Consider the following 14295-nt stretch of genomic DNA (forward strand, 5'->3'; position numbering starts at 1 on the left):
TCACAGTTTTAGGGAGGGTTTGTTGCATCTGGCCACCTCACCATTATGACTAATGTCATGTATCCGAGTAGGAACCGGGGAAAATTAGACTATTTTATTGTAGCACTGAACCATGCAATATCACAAGTCGGAACATAATAAAGATTGGCTTAGAATTAAGAGACAAAAAGTCTAAGCTCAGATCTTGATTTCATTGAGATGCTGTGGTGTGAATTAAAACAGTCTGTATCCAAGAAACCCTTCACACATTTTACAGCTGAAAGTGAGGAGTGGGGTAAACTTTCCTCAGTTGTCAGAGAATAGCAGATGGACACAAGAAGCATCTCACTGAAATGTTTCAAAAGGGTTAAGACAACATATGGGTAGAGGAGTACTTTGTTGATATTTGTTGTTTATTGGGTTACAAGATTAATCTACAAGTGAAATTAAAGCACTTACTTTTCCAGAGAGAAATAAAAATATTAGACATAAATATTTGAACATTTTTTAATAAAGAATTAACATTTATTGAGGTGTCCTTCTTTTCCTCCCTTTGAAAGTATGTAAATCATACTTTCAAAAATATATATTTTTAAACTAATATTTGTTTTTGCGGGGTTTGTATGCATTGTGAAAGATTATTTGCCAAAATGGCAGAGGTTATTTTTTAAACACTTTTCATCACCATGATAATCAACATCCCAATAATAAAAACGAACTGAAATGCCATGTTGTCCCGCCCACTTTGCCTCGTTCTATTGGTTCGTTTCATAATCAATCAATTGTGAGTCACTTAGGTGTTGCTCAGCCCCCTTTGACAGGTAAAAGATGTCGCCAACCAGCACACAACGGCGACGCTCACCGATCAGTATATTTTGCTCCGTTTTGTGATTTAGGTTTGGCAGTCGTAAGTGATGTTGCTCAGTTCTAAAGGCAGTTTCGCCCTAAACGGCTACAACAGAAGGACCGAGTCGAAGCCAGTGTTGGATGTAGCCTAGCAGCAGCCCGTGAAGGGAAGCCATTGTTTGAGTTGTTGGCTAACATGGCAACGGAAGCTAACGCCTGTAGCATCGACGGCTAGATGGGACTTACTGGTAAGTGGGGTTGAATGATGATGTTTATTTAAATTCGGGGTTAAAAGTAACCAAGTGAAAAATCTGCATGTTTAAAAAATGCCCGTGTGAAATGTTTCTATTGACGCTGAGTTCTGAAATAACAATGACACGGTTTGAACTCCATTCATCTCCATTTTTTTTTCTTTTTTTTTTTTTTTTTACTGCTAGCAACATTTTTATGTTCTCCTCCTGCCTAGCATGTGGTTTCTGCTTTTGTACTGCGACCAAGCCCTGTGTTTTCGTTGCGTCGTCGATAAATGCCGCTTTAGCAAATAACGGATGTTAGTTTGTAAGTTGATCAACGTTGTTCTTTAGACAGTGGGCCTGTTTCAGCTCAACAGCCACCGTGACAATATCTGAGGCCTGTCCCACCACAGAGACTATCTAGCAGAAAGTTATTCTACAGTGTTTGGTTTCATTTGTTTCTCTACAGGAAGCATATGCTCTAGTCACTGAAAAAAAATCTTACAAGTTTTTAAATCACGCTGCCTTAAAAGTTAAAAGGGCTCCAAAATTAAGATATTTTGTGTGTTTTTACAGGACATGATTGCATTTCTTTTGTGTAATTCTTTCTGCTGCCGTTTTAAAGTCCTAAAGCTATATTTATGTACTTTTTAAAAGTGTAACTGTTAACTTTTTGTACTTAATGTTGTATAGTACTTCAAAACCTCTCAGGCATGGTAAAACGTTGTATTTCAGTATTATTGCTTAATGTTACTGTCGGTTGAAATTAACCCCTTTTTCCTTAGCCACTCATTTAGGTATGCATATCTTTCCACCACTGCAATATTCTCGCTAAGCATTTTAGCACTTTTAGTGAGAGTGCCAAAACTCACTCTTATGTCTAGATCTTGTCACCAAAATCTAGACATGATGTGGGCAATAAGGACAGTCAAGCACCACACCTGACCAACTATGTTATTGACATACAGAATTTAATTTAACGGCATGATTATACATCATGCCGTTATACATGATGTATAACGGCCTACTAAATCTGGCTTCCAAGCAACACCTTGATACTGATATTATGACAGTTCTGATTCAATATACTATACAGTTTTAATGAGTAAATACTGAATGAAATTGACATCAGACTTGTATAGGGCTTTTCATCTCATAGGGTGCTTTACAATGGAATGAGTCATTCTCATTCACACACACATTCATACACTGACGATGGACGCTACTGGATTGTAGCCACAGCGGCCCTGGTGCAGTCTGACAGAAGCGAGGCTGCCATATTGTGCCATTGATATGGCATTGAACCAATGAATGGGTGCTAAATTATTTCATAGCACACATTTAAAAAGTTTTAATGTTTAAGGAATGAGGGATGATTATTTTTCCAACATTTATCTGTCATTAATTGGTGCCTCTCTACTTTTAGGTTTATTGCATCTGGACGGTTATTTTGCGAGACATGTTGGACCAAGATAATATACTTCATTTAAAAATGTAATCATCATTCTGCCTTCAAATGAGTTGAACATGTGTATTTCTGATTTCAAATGTTAACATTTTGTTTGACTCAAACTAAATGGAACGTGTGGGTGTTCTGGTCTACTGTCCTTACAGTTTATATCATGTAGTACATTGCTTAATTCAAGAGACACACGATAATCTGTCAGAGGGTTAGGTGAGCCATTGGACACCTTATACCACCAACGAGCTTATGTAGCACACCTGATCTTCTTGAATTTTGGCCAAAGACATTAATACTATGCTGAAGGTTTAATGAGAAATTTGCATCTTGTTGCATCCAGAGGTGGTGTCTCTCAATTACTCAACAGTTGAGCAACAGTTTAAATTTCTCTATTCTACAAATGACTCTTGAGTGATTTTTTTCTTCTTTTTTTTTTTTTTTTTACTTAATTACGTATCCTTTAGTAAGTGTTTAAAGCATTAAATGAAGGACCTAAACTATAAATGAATCGAGAAAACCTCAGCTGAATGAGCTTAGGTACAGAGATGCATAGGCTTTAAGCAGGTTTACGGCTCTCCTTGAAGTCTGTTGTATTGATTTCTAAGTGAATGACACATTCTTTAGCATACACAAGCTTATGTGGATAAACTTCTTAAATTTTAATTGTTAAATGACATTACCCATTTAAAAGGAAAAAAAACGCAAATATGCTGCAAGTATCCTGAGTGGTTACAAATAATCCAAGTGAAATCAGATTTCACTTGGATTATGTCAGTTCAGTATAATATTTTTATACTGAACAGAAATGTGTCGGACTAAAAGAAGTGAACATTTTCATTTGCATCATTGGTCAAATGATATTATTGGAAAATTGGCCCTTTTTTTTTTTAAATTACTGACTAATTGGTGTGTTGCTTTCTGCCAGGTTAATTTAGAACCTTTTGGAGCGATTAATTGGACACTCGCACTTAATAAAATCACAGACCTCCCTGCACACTGTGACAGATGTTTGTTGTTTGTTGCCTCTACTCTCAGCTGAGGTCGTCCTTCATGATGCGTGTCTGTAACGAGTGGAGTGAGCAGTCCCCCTCTCCGTCACCGTGGGTTAGCCTCACTGCTCCATCAACCCTCTGAAGTGCGTCTGCCATTCTCCCACGATGACCAACAGGAAGGAGCCCCCCTTCTTTAATGACGACAGCGTGGGAGCTTTTCAGTATAAGCTTCCCTTCTATGACACTATGGAGCTTTTCATAGAAACCCTGACGGGAACTTGTTTTGAGCTGCGCGTCTTGCCTTTTGAAGCTGTCGTTTCAGTCAAAGCGAAGATCCAGAGGCTGGAAGGTACAAAGCTCACTCAGTCTGCTTTTCAGAAAATTTTATTCTTGCAAGTATAAATTATAGTTAGATCATCTATTTTAAAACTGACATAATGAAAAGAACCCAGGTGTTCCATTGAATATATATTTTCCTTGCTTTTTTTGCGATGTTAAATTGGATCGGAGTTATGTGAAATGGTTCTTCAGTTTCATCTGAAATGTAATGTGTAGTTTGACAATTTATTGGCTTGAGATAAAGTCAGGTTTCAACCTCTCAAAAGTAGTCTAAGGTACTTTTTTTCCTTCCATGTTTTGTACATTTGCTTCTCTTACACACACCTTCTCAGGTTTGAACAGGGCTTTGTATGAGGCTTTGTATTTTAATGCACTGCAAGTTGTGTGAGCACATTGTGGTCCACCAATGTACCAATAGGTCTCTGTCATTATGGCTCACATGTCTCAATTAAAAATCTAACATAAATGTTTGCCTCTCAATTCTCTGAAAAAGCAGGGGGTGCTTTTATTGAATAAAAAGGAAATTGCAACATAAAAAGTATTTTAATTAAATATCTAAATTACATTTTTTTGGTCTATTTAGGCTGTTTTAGAAATCTATTGAATTTGTGTGTTGATTATTTTAACCTGTAAAGGTTGTTGTAGTACATCGCCTTCTTTCTTGACTCCTCCCAAACTGTCTTTAGTTTTAGTAAAGACGAAGTTCCAAGTTCTCTGTGTGTGAGCTTTAAGATGTCTCTCACAGCTCATGCTGCTCAGCAATGAAGCAACCACTGTTCACTTCCTGAGACTGAGTCTTACCCCCAGCATGGAGTTAGAAGTTCATCCACACAGTGGGCTTCCCAATCATGCACACACTCGATCTCATTTCAAGCTGTGTGTTGTGTGGACTCTCAGCTTGTAGATAATTATTATATCTTTTAGTTTTTAAGTGTGCCGAGCCACACTGATTTATTTAAAAGCTTAATTTTTTACAGATATGTTTTTTTTTTTTTTTATTACATAACTAACTTTTCAGTTGTGAATGGTTATAGTAGTGGATCATTTTTGTTTACATGTTGGCTTTTTCAGCAGATGCCATATTTAGTCTTTAGGGGGCAGGCATGAGTCATGTATCATTACGTCTGAAGGCCTTCCTCCATTAGTCAAACTAGCAAATGAAACATGAACCGATCCTTGTGAACTTTGGTTGTTCTCTCTCCTCCCCTCTCTCTGACTGTATAAAGGTATCCCTGTTGCACAGCAGCATCTTATCTGGAACAATGTTGAGCTGGATGATGATCATTGTCTACATGATTATGGGTAAATCAACACTTCCTGTCATTTGGAGCCCTGGCACCTGTGCCAAAACTTCCTAATCTCTGTACAGTTAGTCATTTGCAAGATGTTTTTTTTTTTTTTTTTTAAAGCTTTTGTGCTGTTATGGGTGGAGTGGGAGTCTTCATAGTTTCACACATAAATAATCCAGAGCTGTAGAGCAGCCCCATATGAGGACATTTGGAGAACTTGCTCTTCCACTTTGATCATTTTGCAGCATGCAACCTTCAGTTCTCTGCTGGGTGCAGCTGATTGTATTGTTATGCGTGTCACTTAATTTTCCACATGAACAGCCTGCTGTGGAATCTTACCAGGCTCCTTTATCACACTGCAGCATGCATTTAGGTTTCCAGGAGTAAAATAGAGCATCTACCCCTCTAAAATTCCCACCTAGGTTTCTCTAGATCTTATCCCGCCTCTTGGAATTTCTGCTTTGAGTCAGAGCGTTTGGTGCAAATGTGTGGAATTTTTTTGTAGACATATTAAATCTGGCATCTACTGTTGCAGAATTGCAGAGGGCTGCACATTGAAGCTTGTTTTGGCCATGAGGGGAGGCCCAATTAACACCAGGAGGGGTATGGCATTTAAAAAGAAATCTTTACTATTTGATAAATGACTTGTATTGAGTAGACGTGCTCCTATTTTTAATCACAGAATCCTTCTCCTCTTGTTTCTTTTGTCAGTAACTTTGGAGGATCCTATCAAGGAAGTGGCTGACTTGATGGAGAGCACGAAGGAGGACGGTTGGGACAAAAACCAAACAAATAAGCAGGTCACATTTGTTGTGTATCGCGAGGGCGACCAACTGAGCTTCTTCCGAGTCGTTGACAGGGGAGACGGGACCCTGACTCCCCTCTCCGAGTCTCTAAGGTTGGTTTTATTGTTTCAGTACCATTTGAGATGCTCATTAAATAGTTGACTGAAACTCAATGTTGATTACAGTTATAAAGACTCTATACTGTAGGAAGGTCAGTGGAGTACAAGAGTTAAAAATATCAATTTACATGGATCGGGATTTGTAACTATTTTTGCTGCTAACTTGGTTAAACATGAATGAAACTCTGCATTAATAAAATAAAAACACTGCACCTAACTTCTTGAAACAGACAAGAGAACATTGGTTTTATAGAAATGGCAGTTCACCACTACATCTTCAGTGGCCTTCACATACCTTTGCATATAAAGGTGTTTCAGCTATATGCAAAGTGTTACTTTTAATTGCATTCCAGGACCCTGCGACAAGACACCCAGAGATCCTCTACGGTAAAGATGCCACACCGGGAGCTTAAAGCAGCCAAAATAGGGCTATTGCAGTAACCACATGCTTAAACAAGAGAAAAACAAGCAGGTGTTTTTAGTTTGATATTATTAGATAACTTACTGGAAGTGCTTTTTGCTTGCCATGTGTTTCAGTGGTGGCTCAGTGTACAATGTGTACGCTGAGGAGGATGGAGAGAGTTCAGCAGCTGCACAGCATTGCCTGGAGAACTCAATCACCATGACCAAAATGAAGCTGCTTAAAGCCAAGATGGAGGACATGAACCTTAATAAAAAGGTCAGAAAACCTATCTAAATGTTAATATTTGTATTTCTCTAATGCATCTTTTAGGTGTGGAAACATCATACTTTTTATATATTTCTGATTGTAAAATGTTAAAGTAAGCAGATTTATCAAGAGAACTTCAAATATAAAAGTTCTGCTGGGACTATATATGCGATGGTGCTTTGGACATTTTTGGTTTACTGATGTAAATTTTGTTCATTTGTCAATTTTTATAAGAAGGGAACTGAATTATTTACATTGTTACCGCTTGAAGCTTTGCTGTAATTAAGCAGCGATAGAAATCTGCTGACATCATGATAGAAGCATAGATCCTCACAGAGAGAACCTGAGCTTCAGTAGCATTTCCATGTAGTGCAGGATGTCAAACTGTGTAATGCATTGACTTTTAACGATCATCTGCTAGCATTTGGAAATGCGTCATTCTCTGTCTTCTTCCAGAAGTCTGCTAAAGTAACGCCGCTGGCGCCTGCTCATCCACATCCTGGCACCAGCTCTCTTGGACCTCCCAGCACACATCTTCATCGCCTCTTTCGCTCCCTCCCACAGATCAACCAGCCTTGGCAGACAAATGCCCCACTGCCTCCAATTGCTGACACCTCGCCTCCCCCTGCTTCAACCTCTGCTCACGTCACCGTCCACAGACGCTCTCCTCCTTTTTCTTCGTCTTCATGTTACATGCTTCAGGAGGAGGAACCCTGGGAGGCGTGCCCGCCATTTGCAAAAATCCGCCCTCCTCCGAAAGTGTCTCGAATGGATATTGGCAGCAGATTGATGAAAGACTGCGTTTACCCTCAGCTCCCTCCGCTCTGCACTAGAGGGGCTAGCGAATCCCCTTTTGACCCCGTTGAGCCGTCGGTGGAGGCAGTCGGGCTGAGTATACTGGAGGAGCCGGTTGGACTTGTGGTACCAGCACAGCCTGGGGCGTCGTTCGGAGAACTCTCTGACCCTCTGAGCTTGGATATGTCCATTCAGCATGAAGGAGGTCACCAGACCATTGATGTGGGGGCTCAGCACCAGCTGCCGCACTCCCCCTCCCCTCTCTGCCCCTGGACTCTTGGCACAAGCGACGCACTCACCAGCAGAGCTGATGGAACCCAGCTTGGCACATCGGTACATATCAGCCCCCCCTCTCCGTTACCTGCCTCTCCCTCGTCTTCAGCAACCAGACTCCTCTCTCAGCCTTTTGACTCAACACTTTGCATACAGTCCAACCTACAAGCACAATCCTCGCCGAAGTCGGGCAGCACATCCCCTCATCCTCCAGCCTCCCTAGCAACTCATCCAGCACGCCTTCGCGGCGTTAAAGTAGAGTCACCTGGCAAACGACCAGAGCTCATTTCTAAGAGGGAAGCGAGAGGCATCACTAAGATGGTAAACCAAGCCTGTAAGGAGCCACTAGGGTCTCTGAACAACTCGGAGCTCTTTGCGTCGCTCTCCACCAGAGCTCCAGACAGCAGCAGCAGAGACGGCCTTGCAGAGAGTCTGGGCTTTGCACTGGCCTTACCTCCTGCAGCCACTGCCTCAGGACAGAGCGGCCTTGGCTCCAGGCTGCCATCCATCCCTACCAACAAGTTTCTTCAGGAAGACCTCTTTAGACCAATGTCGCCACTGCGCCGAGCTGCAGCTTCTTATAGGGTGAGCTCACACAATCATCAGTAGCCGTGCAGCTTTTTTTTTTAAAGTTTATTTTAAAAGATGTGTTTTAACTGTTGTCTTAACTTTGTTTATTTGCCTTTTTTTTATGGTGTAAGTAGTAACATTTGGATAAAATGGCTCAATCCCCCGACCTCCCACCCGCCCACCCCCTTGTAGAAAAGTGTTTTCATGAGTTATGGAGATAAATTTGGAGCTGCACAATATATAAAGCCAAAATTGTCATCAAATTATCAAAGGGGGCAAAATCGAAATCTCAAAGGGCTGCTCAGGGTAGTATTTAGTAGAATATTGTAAATGACGGTCAACACATCTCACTCCAGTTGGATTCATCTAAATGCTAGAAATCATGAAAAAAGGTAGAAAAAGAAACTAAATGAAGTGTTGGTTATTTTCAATGAATATAACAATATTCAATAATTTAATTCTAAATGAATGTCTTGCTAATATCATACAGCATGAGATAAATGAAGCGATCAAATCACAAAAATTTTAAATTGTGTATTTGTGTATATTTTTTACTTGTGCATATTTTGTCCTTGTTGCTTTGTTTTCAGACCAGTAACTGTCTTGCATCAGCTGGAGGAGTCATGAGTTCATTTGGGACATTAGGTAAGGTAGAATTTCTTCACTTGTGGAAAAATGTGCGCGCAACCACTTAGCTCTTGGAGACTCCCAGAAAAAACAAAGTCATTGTTACTAAGTCATATCTTGTACCGTGTTTTTAATCCTGCCATGTTTTTAATTAAAATAATAGATTTCTTTTCTTTTTAACTCTGAATTGTTACTCTGATTTTGTGCATGATTTCCTTAATTTTACATTCATAATGTAGGACTTGTGTACAGATGCTCCAGTCCGAGTTCTATGGCCAAATAGATTTTCCCATTTTTGTTGCAGCACTGATTTAGGTTGGGTCTAATTTCGCTAAGAACAATAGACTGTATTAAATATATTTTTCTGGCCTTCATCCTGTATGCAGCTCAACATTTTTTCATTGAAAGCAGAGGAAACATTCAATCCGGTATGGTGTGTTTACTATTTTCCAATGCCTGTCATGGAGTGTTTCCTAACCTAAGACAGAATGATCTGCAATTGATCATTAAGCAAATGCAGTGTTATTAACTCTTAAAATCAGTCCCCTTGTGTCCTCTACAATAGGCATTTAGCCTTAACTGAGATTTCCAAAACCCTGCTGAAATTGCACGTTCCACGACAGATGATTGAAAGCTCGGGATAAAACAGTGAATCTTTTCTGTATCACATTCAGCCTTCATGCTGTCAGCTCAAGGCAGCTAAGGATCAGTTCACTGTTTCAACAGTTTGATGAAATGCCTCCGAGGCAGGTACAAATTGACTTCCTGTAGCAGAATGCTCATTTTCATTCCTGGAAAAAGTCAGATGCGAAGCAGGCTGCCAAACTACAGCTTTGTTGGAGGAGCCTGAATGAACATATGGTTTTTCACAACTTTTGTTCTGCTTGACTTTATTTAAACTTGTAGTTAAAATTTTTTTTGGAGTCTTCTCCACTGTGGAAGAAATTGGTGAGCTGGTGTCTTGGCAGTTTCTCTGTGTACATAGAAGGAACCTCAGACTGAATAATAAAATTGAGTCTGCTGAAAAGCAAAATGTGAAACTAACCTTTGGTGCTGCAGTTGTTCAAAGAAGGGTGGTTGCAAAAGCAACATGACGAACTGGTGAAAATTCAGAAAAATAAAAATCTGCCCTCCATCTGGCTCGCCCGCAACCTTGCTGTGCTTTCTTTGATAAAAGAGCTTCCAGTTTTATTTGTATTTACCAGAATCCCCGCAGCTTCCGCAAATATTTTCCCTGGTAAATTCTCATTTTTTATTTACTTTTGTCTGTCGTGTTTCTTTGATTTGTGTGAATTTTTAAGCATTTTTATGTTTCCAAACTGAGACAAAGATATTATGAAAATGTTTAAGAATATGGCTAAATATAGTTTCACTTACAACTAATGCATTACAATGCAAGCTTTATTTGCATTGTAAATAAAGCTAAAGAAACTAAAACAGTTTTAGTGTGGTCTAAAACAGACTGAAACTAAAATGTTAGCACTTGACATACAAAGGAAAACATTAAACAGAAATAGCCTGGTGTAATAAAGTAATGTATTTTGATGAAATGTGTTTTATTTTAAGGTTTTTGAGGATTGATATTAAGTAGATATTTAGTTTACCCTGAAAGACAAGGGGATCAATGATCAAAACAAAGCAATCTGTAATGAGAATTCTTTTTCCAAAATACACTGAGATGAATGTATTGCAGTTATCAGTCTTTAGTTTGTGTTGTCTTCAACTATTCTTCCTGTTTACAGCTGAAGGAAACTGCTGCTTTCATTTCTCACGATGCCTGAAAGCTCTGAAGAGACAGATATGCCTATTGTTGTTTTTATCAGTCACTTTTTGCATCATTTTACTGCGACAGATCTAGTAGGTGCTCATTTAAAGGCGGAGTGATTTTTGATTGTGCAAATTAAAGCCAAAACAATCTGCAAACATGTCATTGTCAACAAGGAAGCACTTCAAATTTTATGTTCATCTGCATGCGTTTAAAAATCGCTCTAAAATTGAATCGGCTCCTACTAGTTGAATCGCAGTATTTAACAAATGCTGTTAAGCTCCATCATTTCAAGCTGTGCATGATTGTAGACTTTACATGAAGTAATTTATAAAAAAAGACCACACGGTCGAGACTTTATTGCATTTCATTTTTTGAGGTGGTTCATTTTACTCTGACGTGTACCTAACATGCTAACTTTGCTCTCAGGCACTCCAACGTACCACCTACCTCCAGTCAAGGCCCCCACTGGCTCCAAGAAAAAGAGCTCGAAGCACTGCTTCCTTTGCGGCAAAAAAACTGGACTAGCCACCAGTTACGAATGCAGGTAAACGCCCCAGATCCATTTCTGTTTTCAATTTAAACACTTGCTGTCTGACTGTAAATCTTTCTCTTTCACCCTTGCCCTTGAGGCACACCTTTTTGTACAAAGCTGTCCTTCCCTTGTTCACTTCGATTTGCTGCCATGTCGAAGGAAAATGGACTTTTTGTTTTAAAAGTTATTGGTTTTGTCATTTCGTAGCATCAATTCATATATCTCACCTTTAGTTTCAGCAACTTGCAAACATTGTGCACCCAGTTGTGTTCAGGAACACATCTGGTGCGTTTCTGGGTGCACAATAAGAATGGTACTTATTCTCATTTGTAAAAACACAGAATAGCGTAGATTTAAACAAGCATCAGTGGAATTTGATTTAAAAAATGAATAAAATATTGAAACAAATATTGGATTAAAGGGATTTTGTTTTTAATTTTTTATTGTGGTTGTGTTTAAGCTTATTTCCATGACGGAAATTAAACGCACAAAAAAAAAAAAACATGGAAAAAAACACCCAGGACAAAAGCAGTTTTAGAAAAGTCTGATTAAATTTGTTTTCATAAAGCAATGTACATCTAAAAAAATATTATGTTGCAGAAAATCGCAGCATTTCTTACCAGTCATCTCAGAAAGTGAAACTCATGTTATCTAGAATCATCACACTGTGACATGTTCCAGGCCTGTGTTTCATGTATGGCTTAAAGATAATGACAACCAAAAATTCTAAGTAATTACTGGAAAAAAGAAAATTATTGGAAACTCATGGTGTCACCAACTAACTAACTCAAACATCTGCAAAGGTTTGCTGAGCCGGTCTCTCACTCTGAGTCAGTCTGGCTTCACAATCAGGCTGAAGACTGCTGACTGACGTTCAGAAGACCTTCATTACTGTGCCATTTGGCTCAAACAGAGGAAAAATAAATTAATTACATTAGCTAAACATGCAGGATTGTTTGGAGAGTGGAACTATTAGTTTAATGAGATCTGGGGACATCGACAGACATCTCTGCTGAAAGAAAAGACAAACAGCTGCAGCTACCTTGGCTGATCTGGCTTAAACCCTTAAAATGAACTAAAGTTCCTACTACATATACGTATATATATATTTAAATATATATTTTCCACCAGAAAATGGATCCAAGTGAAAGTGCTTTTTCTTATGATAGTTTTTTTATTTTTACTACTGAAAGCCTGAAGTTTCATACTTTCAATATTTAAAGTTTTTATGGTCCTAAAATATTTTCCATTTTGTGTAGATAAAGGTGTACCTTGCAAAAAAAAAAAGTACATTAAATTAAGAAGAAACAACAAGAAAACAAAAGTTAAAAGCAAATCTTTTGCATGCTCATTGTAATATCTTTATTCTTCTAGGTGTGGAAACAATTTCTGTGCCACTCACCGTTACGCCGAGACACATGACTGCTCTTATGACTACAAGACTGCTGGGCGACGGTTTCTGCAAGAGACCAACCCTCTTATCAGTGCTCCCAAGCTGCCTAAGATCTAAACTGCAGAGCCCGCCACCACTTACAGGGGACAAACAGAAGGACAACTCTGACAAACCGAGAGGGAGAAAATGTACTGCAAAGGCATTTTAAAGAGAAACACTTACACCACTGTGTGCTTTTTTTTTATTATTATTATTTTACTCTGCCAAGGTTACTTAAAATTTTAATAAATACTATGTATAATCAAGTGTGGAACACTCAAGAGTGGACTGAAATGGCACAGAACTAATTATCACCTCTTGACAATGTGAAAATATGTCTTTTGTATTTCTTACTTAGTTTATTCCTTTTTGTCTTTAAAATAAACTGCATGTATGTAGGTAGGTTTTCCTCTATATCTGCTGCACGTTTTGTTACTTTATTATTTTATTTCCCAATAGGACCGCTGTTGACTTCCTTTGACAAGTCTTAAAACAGATGCACTTTAGAACTATATTTCTACATCTAACTTTACTTCTTAGTGGGGAAAGCTGCGTACATTTCTGTGCTTGTCTCTTGAAGTGTTGTTATCCAGATTTTTATATTCTGTACATCTAAATGTCTTTTCTTAACTGGGCACATAAATGCATCATTTATATATATATATTTTTTCTTTTGGAAAAAAAAAAAAAAACCAGTCCACCCACTTATTGATAAAATACTCTAATATTTATTAATTAATGCTACTTATTTAAATAAAGGCTGTTTTTGAAATGGTAAGTATGCAATGTATGTAAGTGTGAATGTCAGTAATGTGTCCACTTATTGATTAAGCTGTAGTAGAATGGGGTAGGTTATGGTCTTTGTGTCTACAGTAAGGTGGCTGCCATTAAAAAAAAAAGTTTAATTTTTTTTTTTTAAATTGCTTCGCTGTTGCAAAAAAAAAAAAAAAAAGCTAAATGCTGGTTAAGTATCCACAGGGGTTTGATCTAATAAAGTTTCCTTCTGTTTAAATTTCTGGTCTTTAGTTTCTACAACCTTCTATACTTAAACTTCAAACATAATTTATGGTAAAGGAAATGCTTATTTCCTGCACTTACGGAAAGCTCTATAAATTCTTTTGATTTCCTTGAAGTGCTCTTAAGAATCGCAGTTTCTGTTCCTCATTACGGGCATTCTGAATTTCTTTGACCTGTGTCACTTCCCATCGTCACAAGTTTTCCATTAACAGCCAGGATGAGAAATGATTTCAGCCAGTCTTTCCGCATTAAGACCCCTTTTTGGACCCTTGACTAGTCTCTTAGCAACAAGCTCAGCATACCAATAAACCTATTAAACACTAAAACTCCCACTTTGCCAATTTAAGCCAGAGGACGTCGTCCTCGTTAATGCCGGGTCACCACTTAATGATGGGAAGCTTATGATCTTCTTACTATCTCCATCTAATTTATGGTAAGCAGCAAGAAGTGTGTCAACCAGTAAATATTTTGGCCTCTTTAGTAAAGTGACTGTTTCAGACTTGAAGACTTTTTTTTTTTTTTTTTTTCTCCCAACACAGTCAGAGTCCTTTAAATTTGGCTCTTGTA

General features: G+C 38.4%; 1 protein-coding gene across 4 annotated transcripts; it reads left to right on the forward strand.

Moving 5' to 3' along the window:
- Positions 1 to 773: 773 nt before the first annotated feature.
- On the forward strand, positions 774 to 13723 carry zfand4 (zinc finger AN1-type containing 4). Of its 4 annotated transcripts, XM_005801564.2 has the most exons (11): positions 774 to 1073; positions 2485 to 2552; positions 3556 to 3861; positions 5078 to 5153; positions 5676 to 5743; positions 5852 to 6038; positions 6582 to 6723; positions 7171 to 8367; positions 8943 to 8997; positions 11174 to 11291; positions 12654 to 13723. In XM_005801564.2, the coding sequence occupies exons 3-11, from the start codon at positions 3678 to 3680 to the stop codon at positions 12787 to 12789; spliced, it is 2163 nt and encodes a 720-aa protein (XP_005801621.1). In that variant the 5' UTR covers positions 774 to 1073; positions 2485 to 2552; positions 3556 to 3677; the 3' UTR covers positions 12790 to 13723. The 4 variants fall into 4 exon arrangements, with proteins under 4 accessions (XP_005801621.1, XP_005801620.1, XP_023183303.1 ...); XM_005801563.2 differs by lacking the exon at positions 2485 to 2552; XM_023327535.1 differs by lacking the exon at positions 2485 to 2552 and having other exon boundaries at positions 7174 to 8367.
- The last annotated feature ends 572 nt before the right edge of the window (positions 13724 to 14295 follow it).

The sequence above is a fragment of the Xiphophorus maculatus genome, chromosome 22 (genome assembly GCF_002775205.1).
Source record: "Xiphophorus maculatus strain JP 163 A chromosome 22, X_maculatus-5.0-male, whole genome shotgun sequence".
NCBI classification, from domain to species: Eukaryota; Metazoa; Chordata; class Actinopteri; order Cyprinodontiformes; family Poeciliidae; genus Xiphophorus; species Xiphophorus maculatus.

Coding starts and splice junctions, on each gene's coding strand:
- zfand4 (XM_005801564.2), top strand. CDS start 3,678: ATGACCAACAGGAAGGAGCCCCCCTTCTTTAATGACGACAGCGTGGGA. Junction 5,744..5,851: donor CCCAATTAACACCAGGAGGG/GTATGGCATTTA, acceptor TTCTTTTGTCAG/TAACTTTGGAGGATCCTATC. Junction 11,292..12,653: donor GCCACCAGTTACGAATGCAG/GTAAACGCCCCA, acceptor TTATTCTTCTAG/GTGTGGAAACAATTTCTGTG.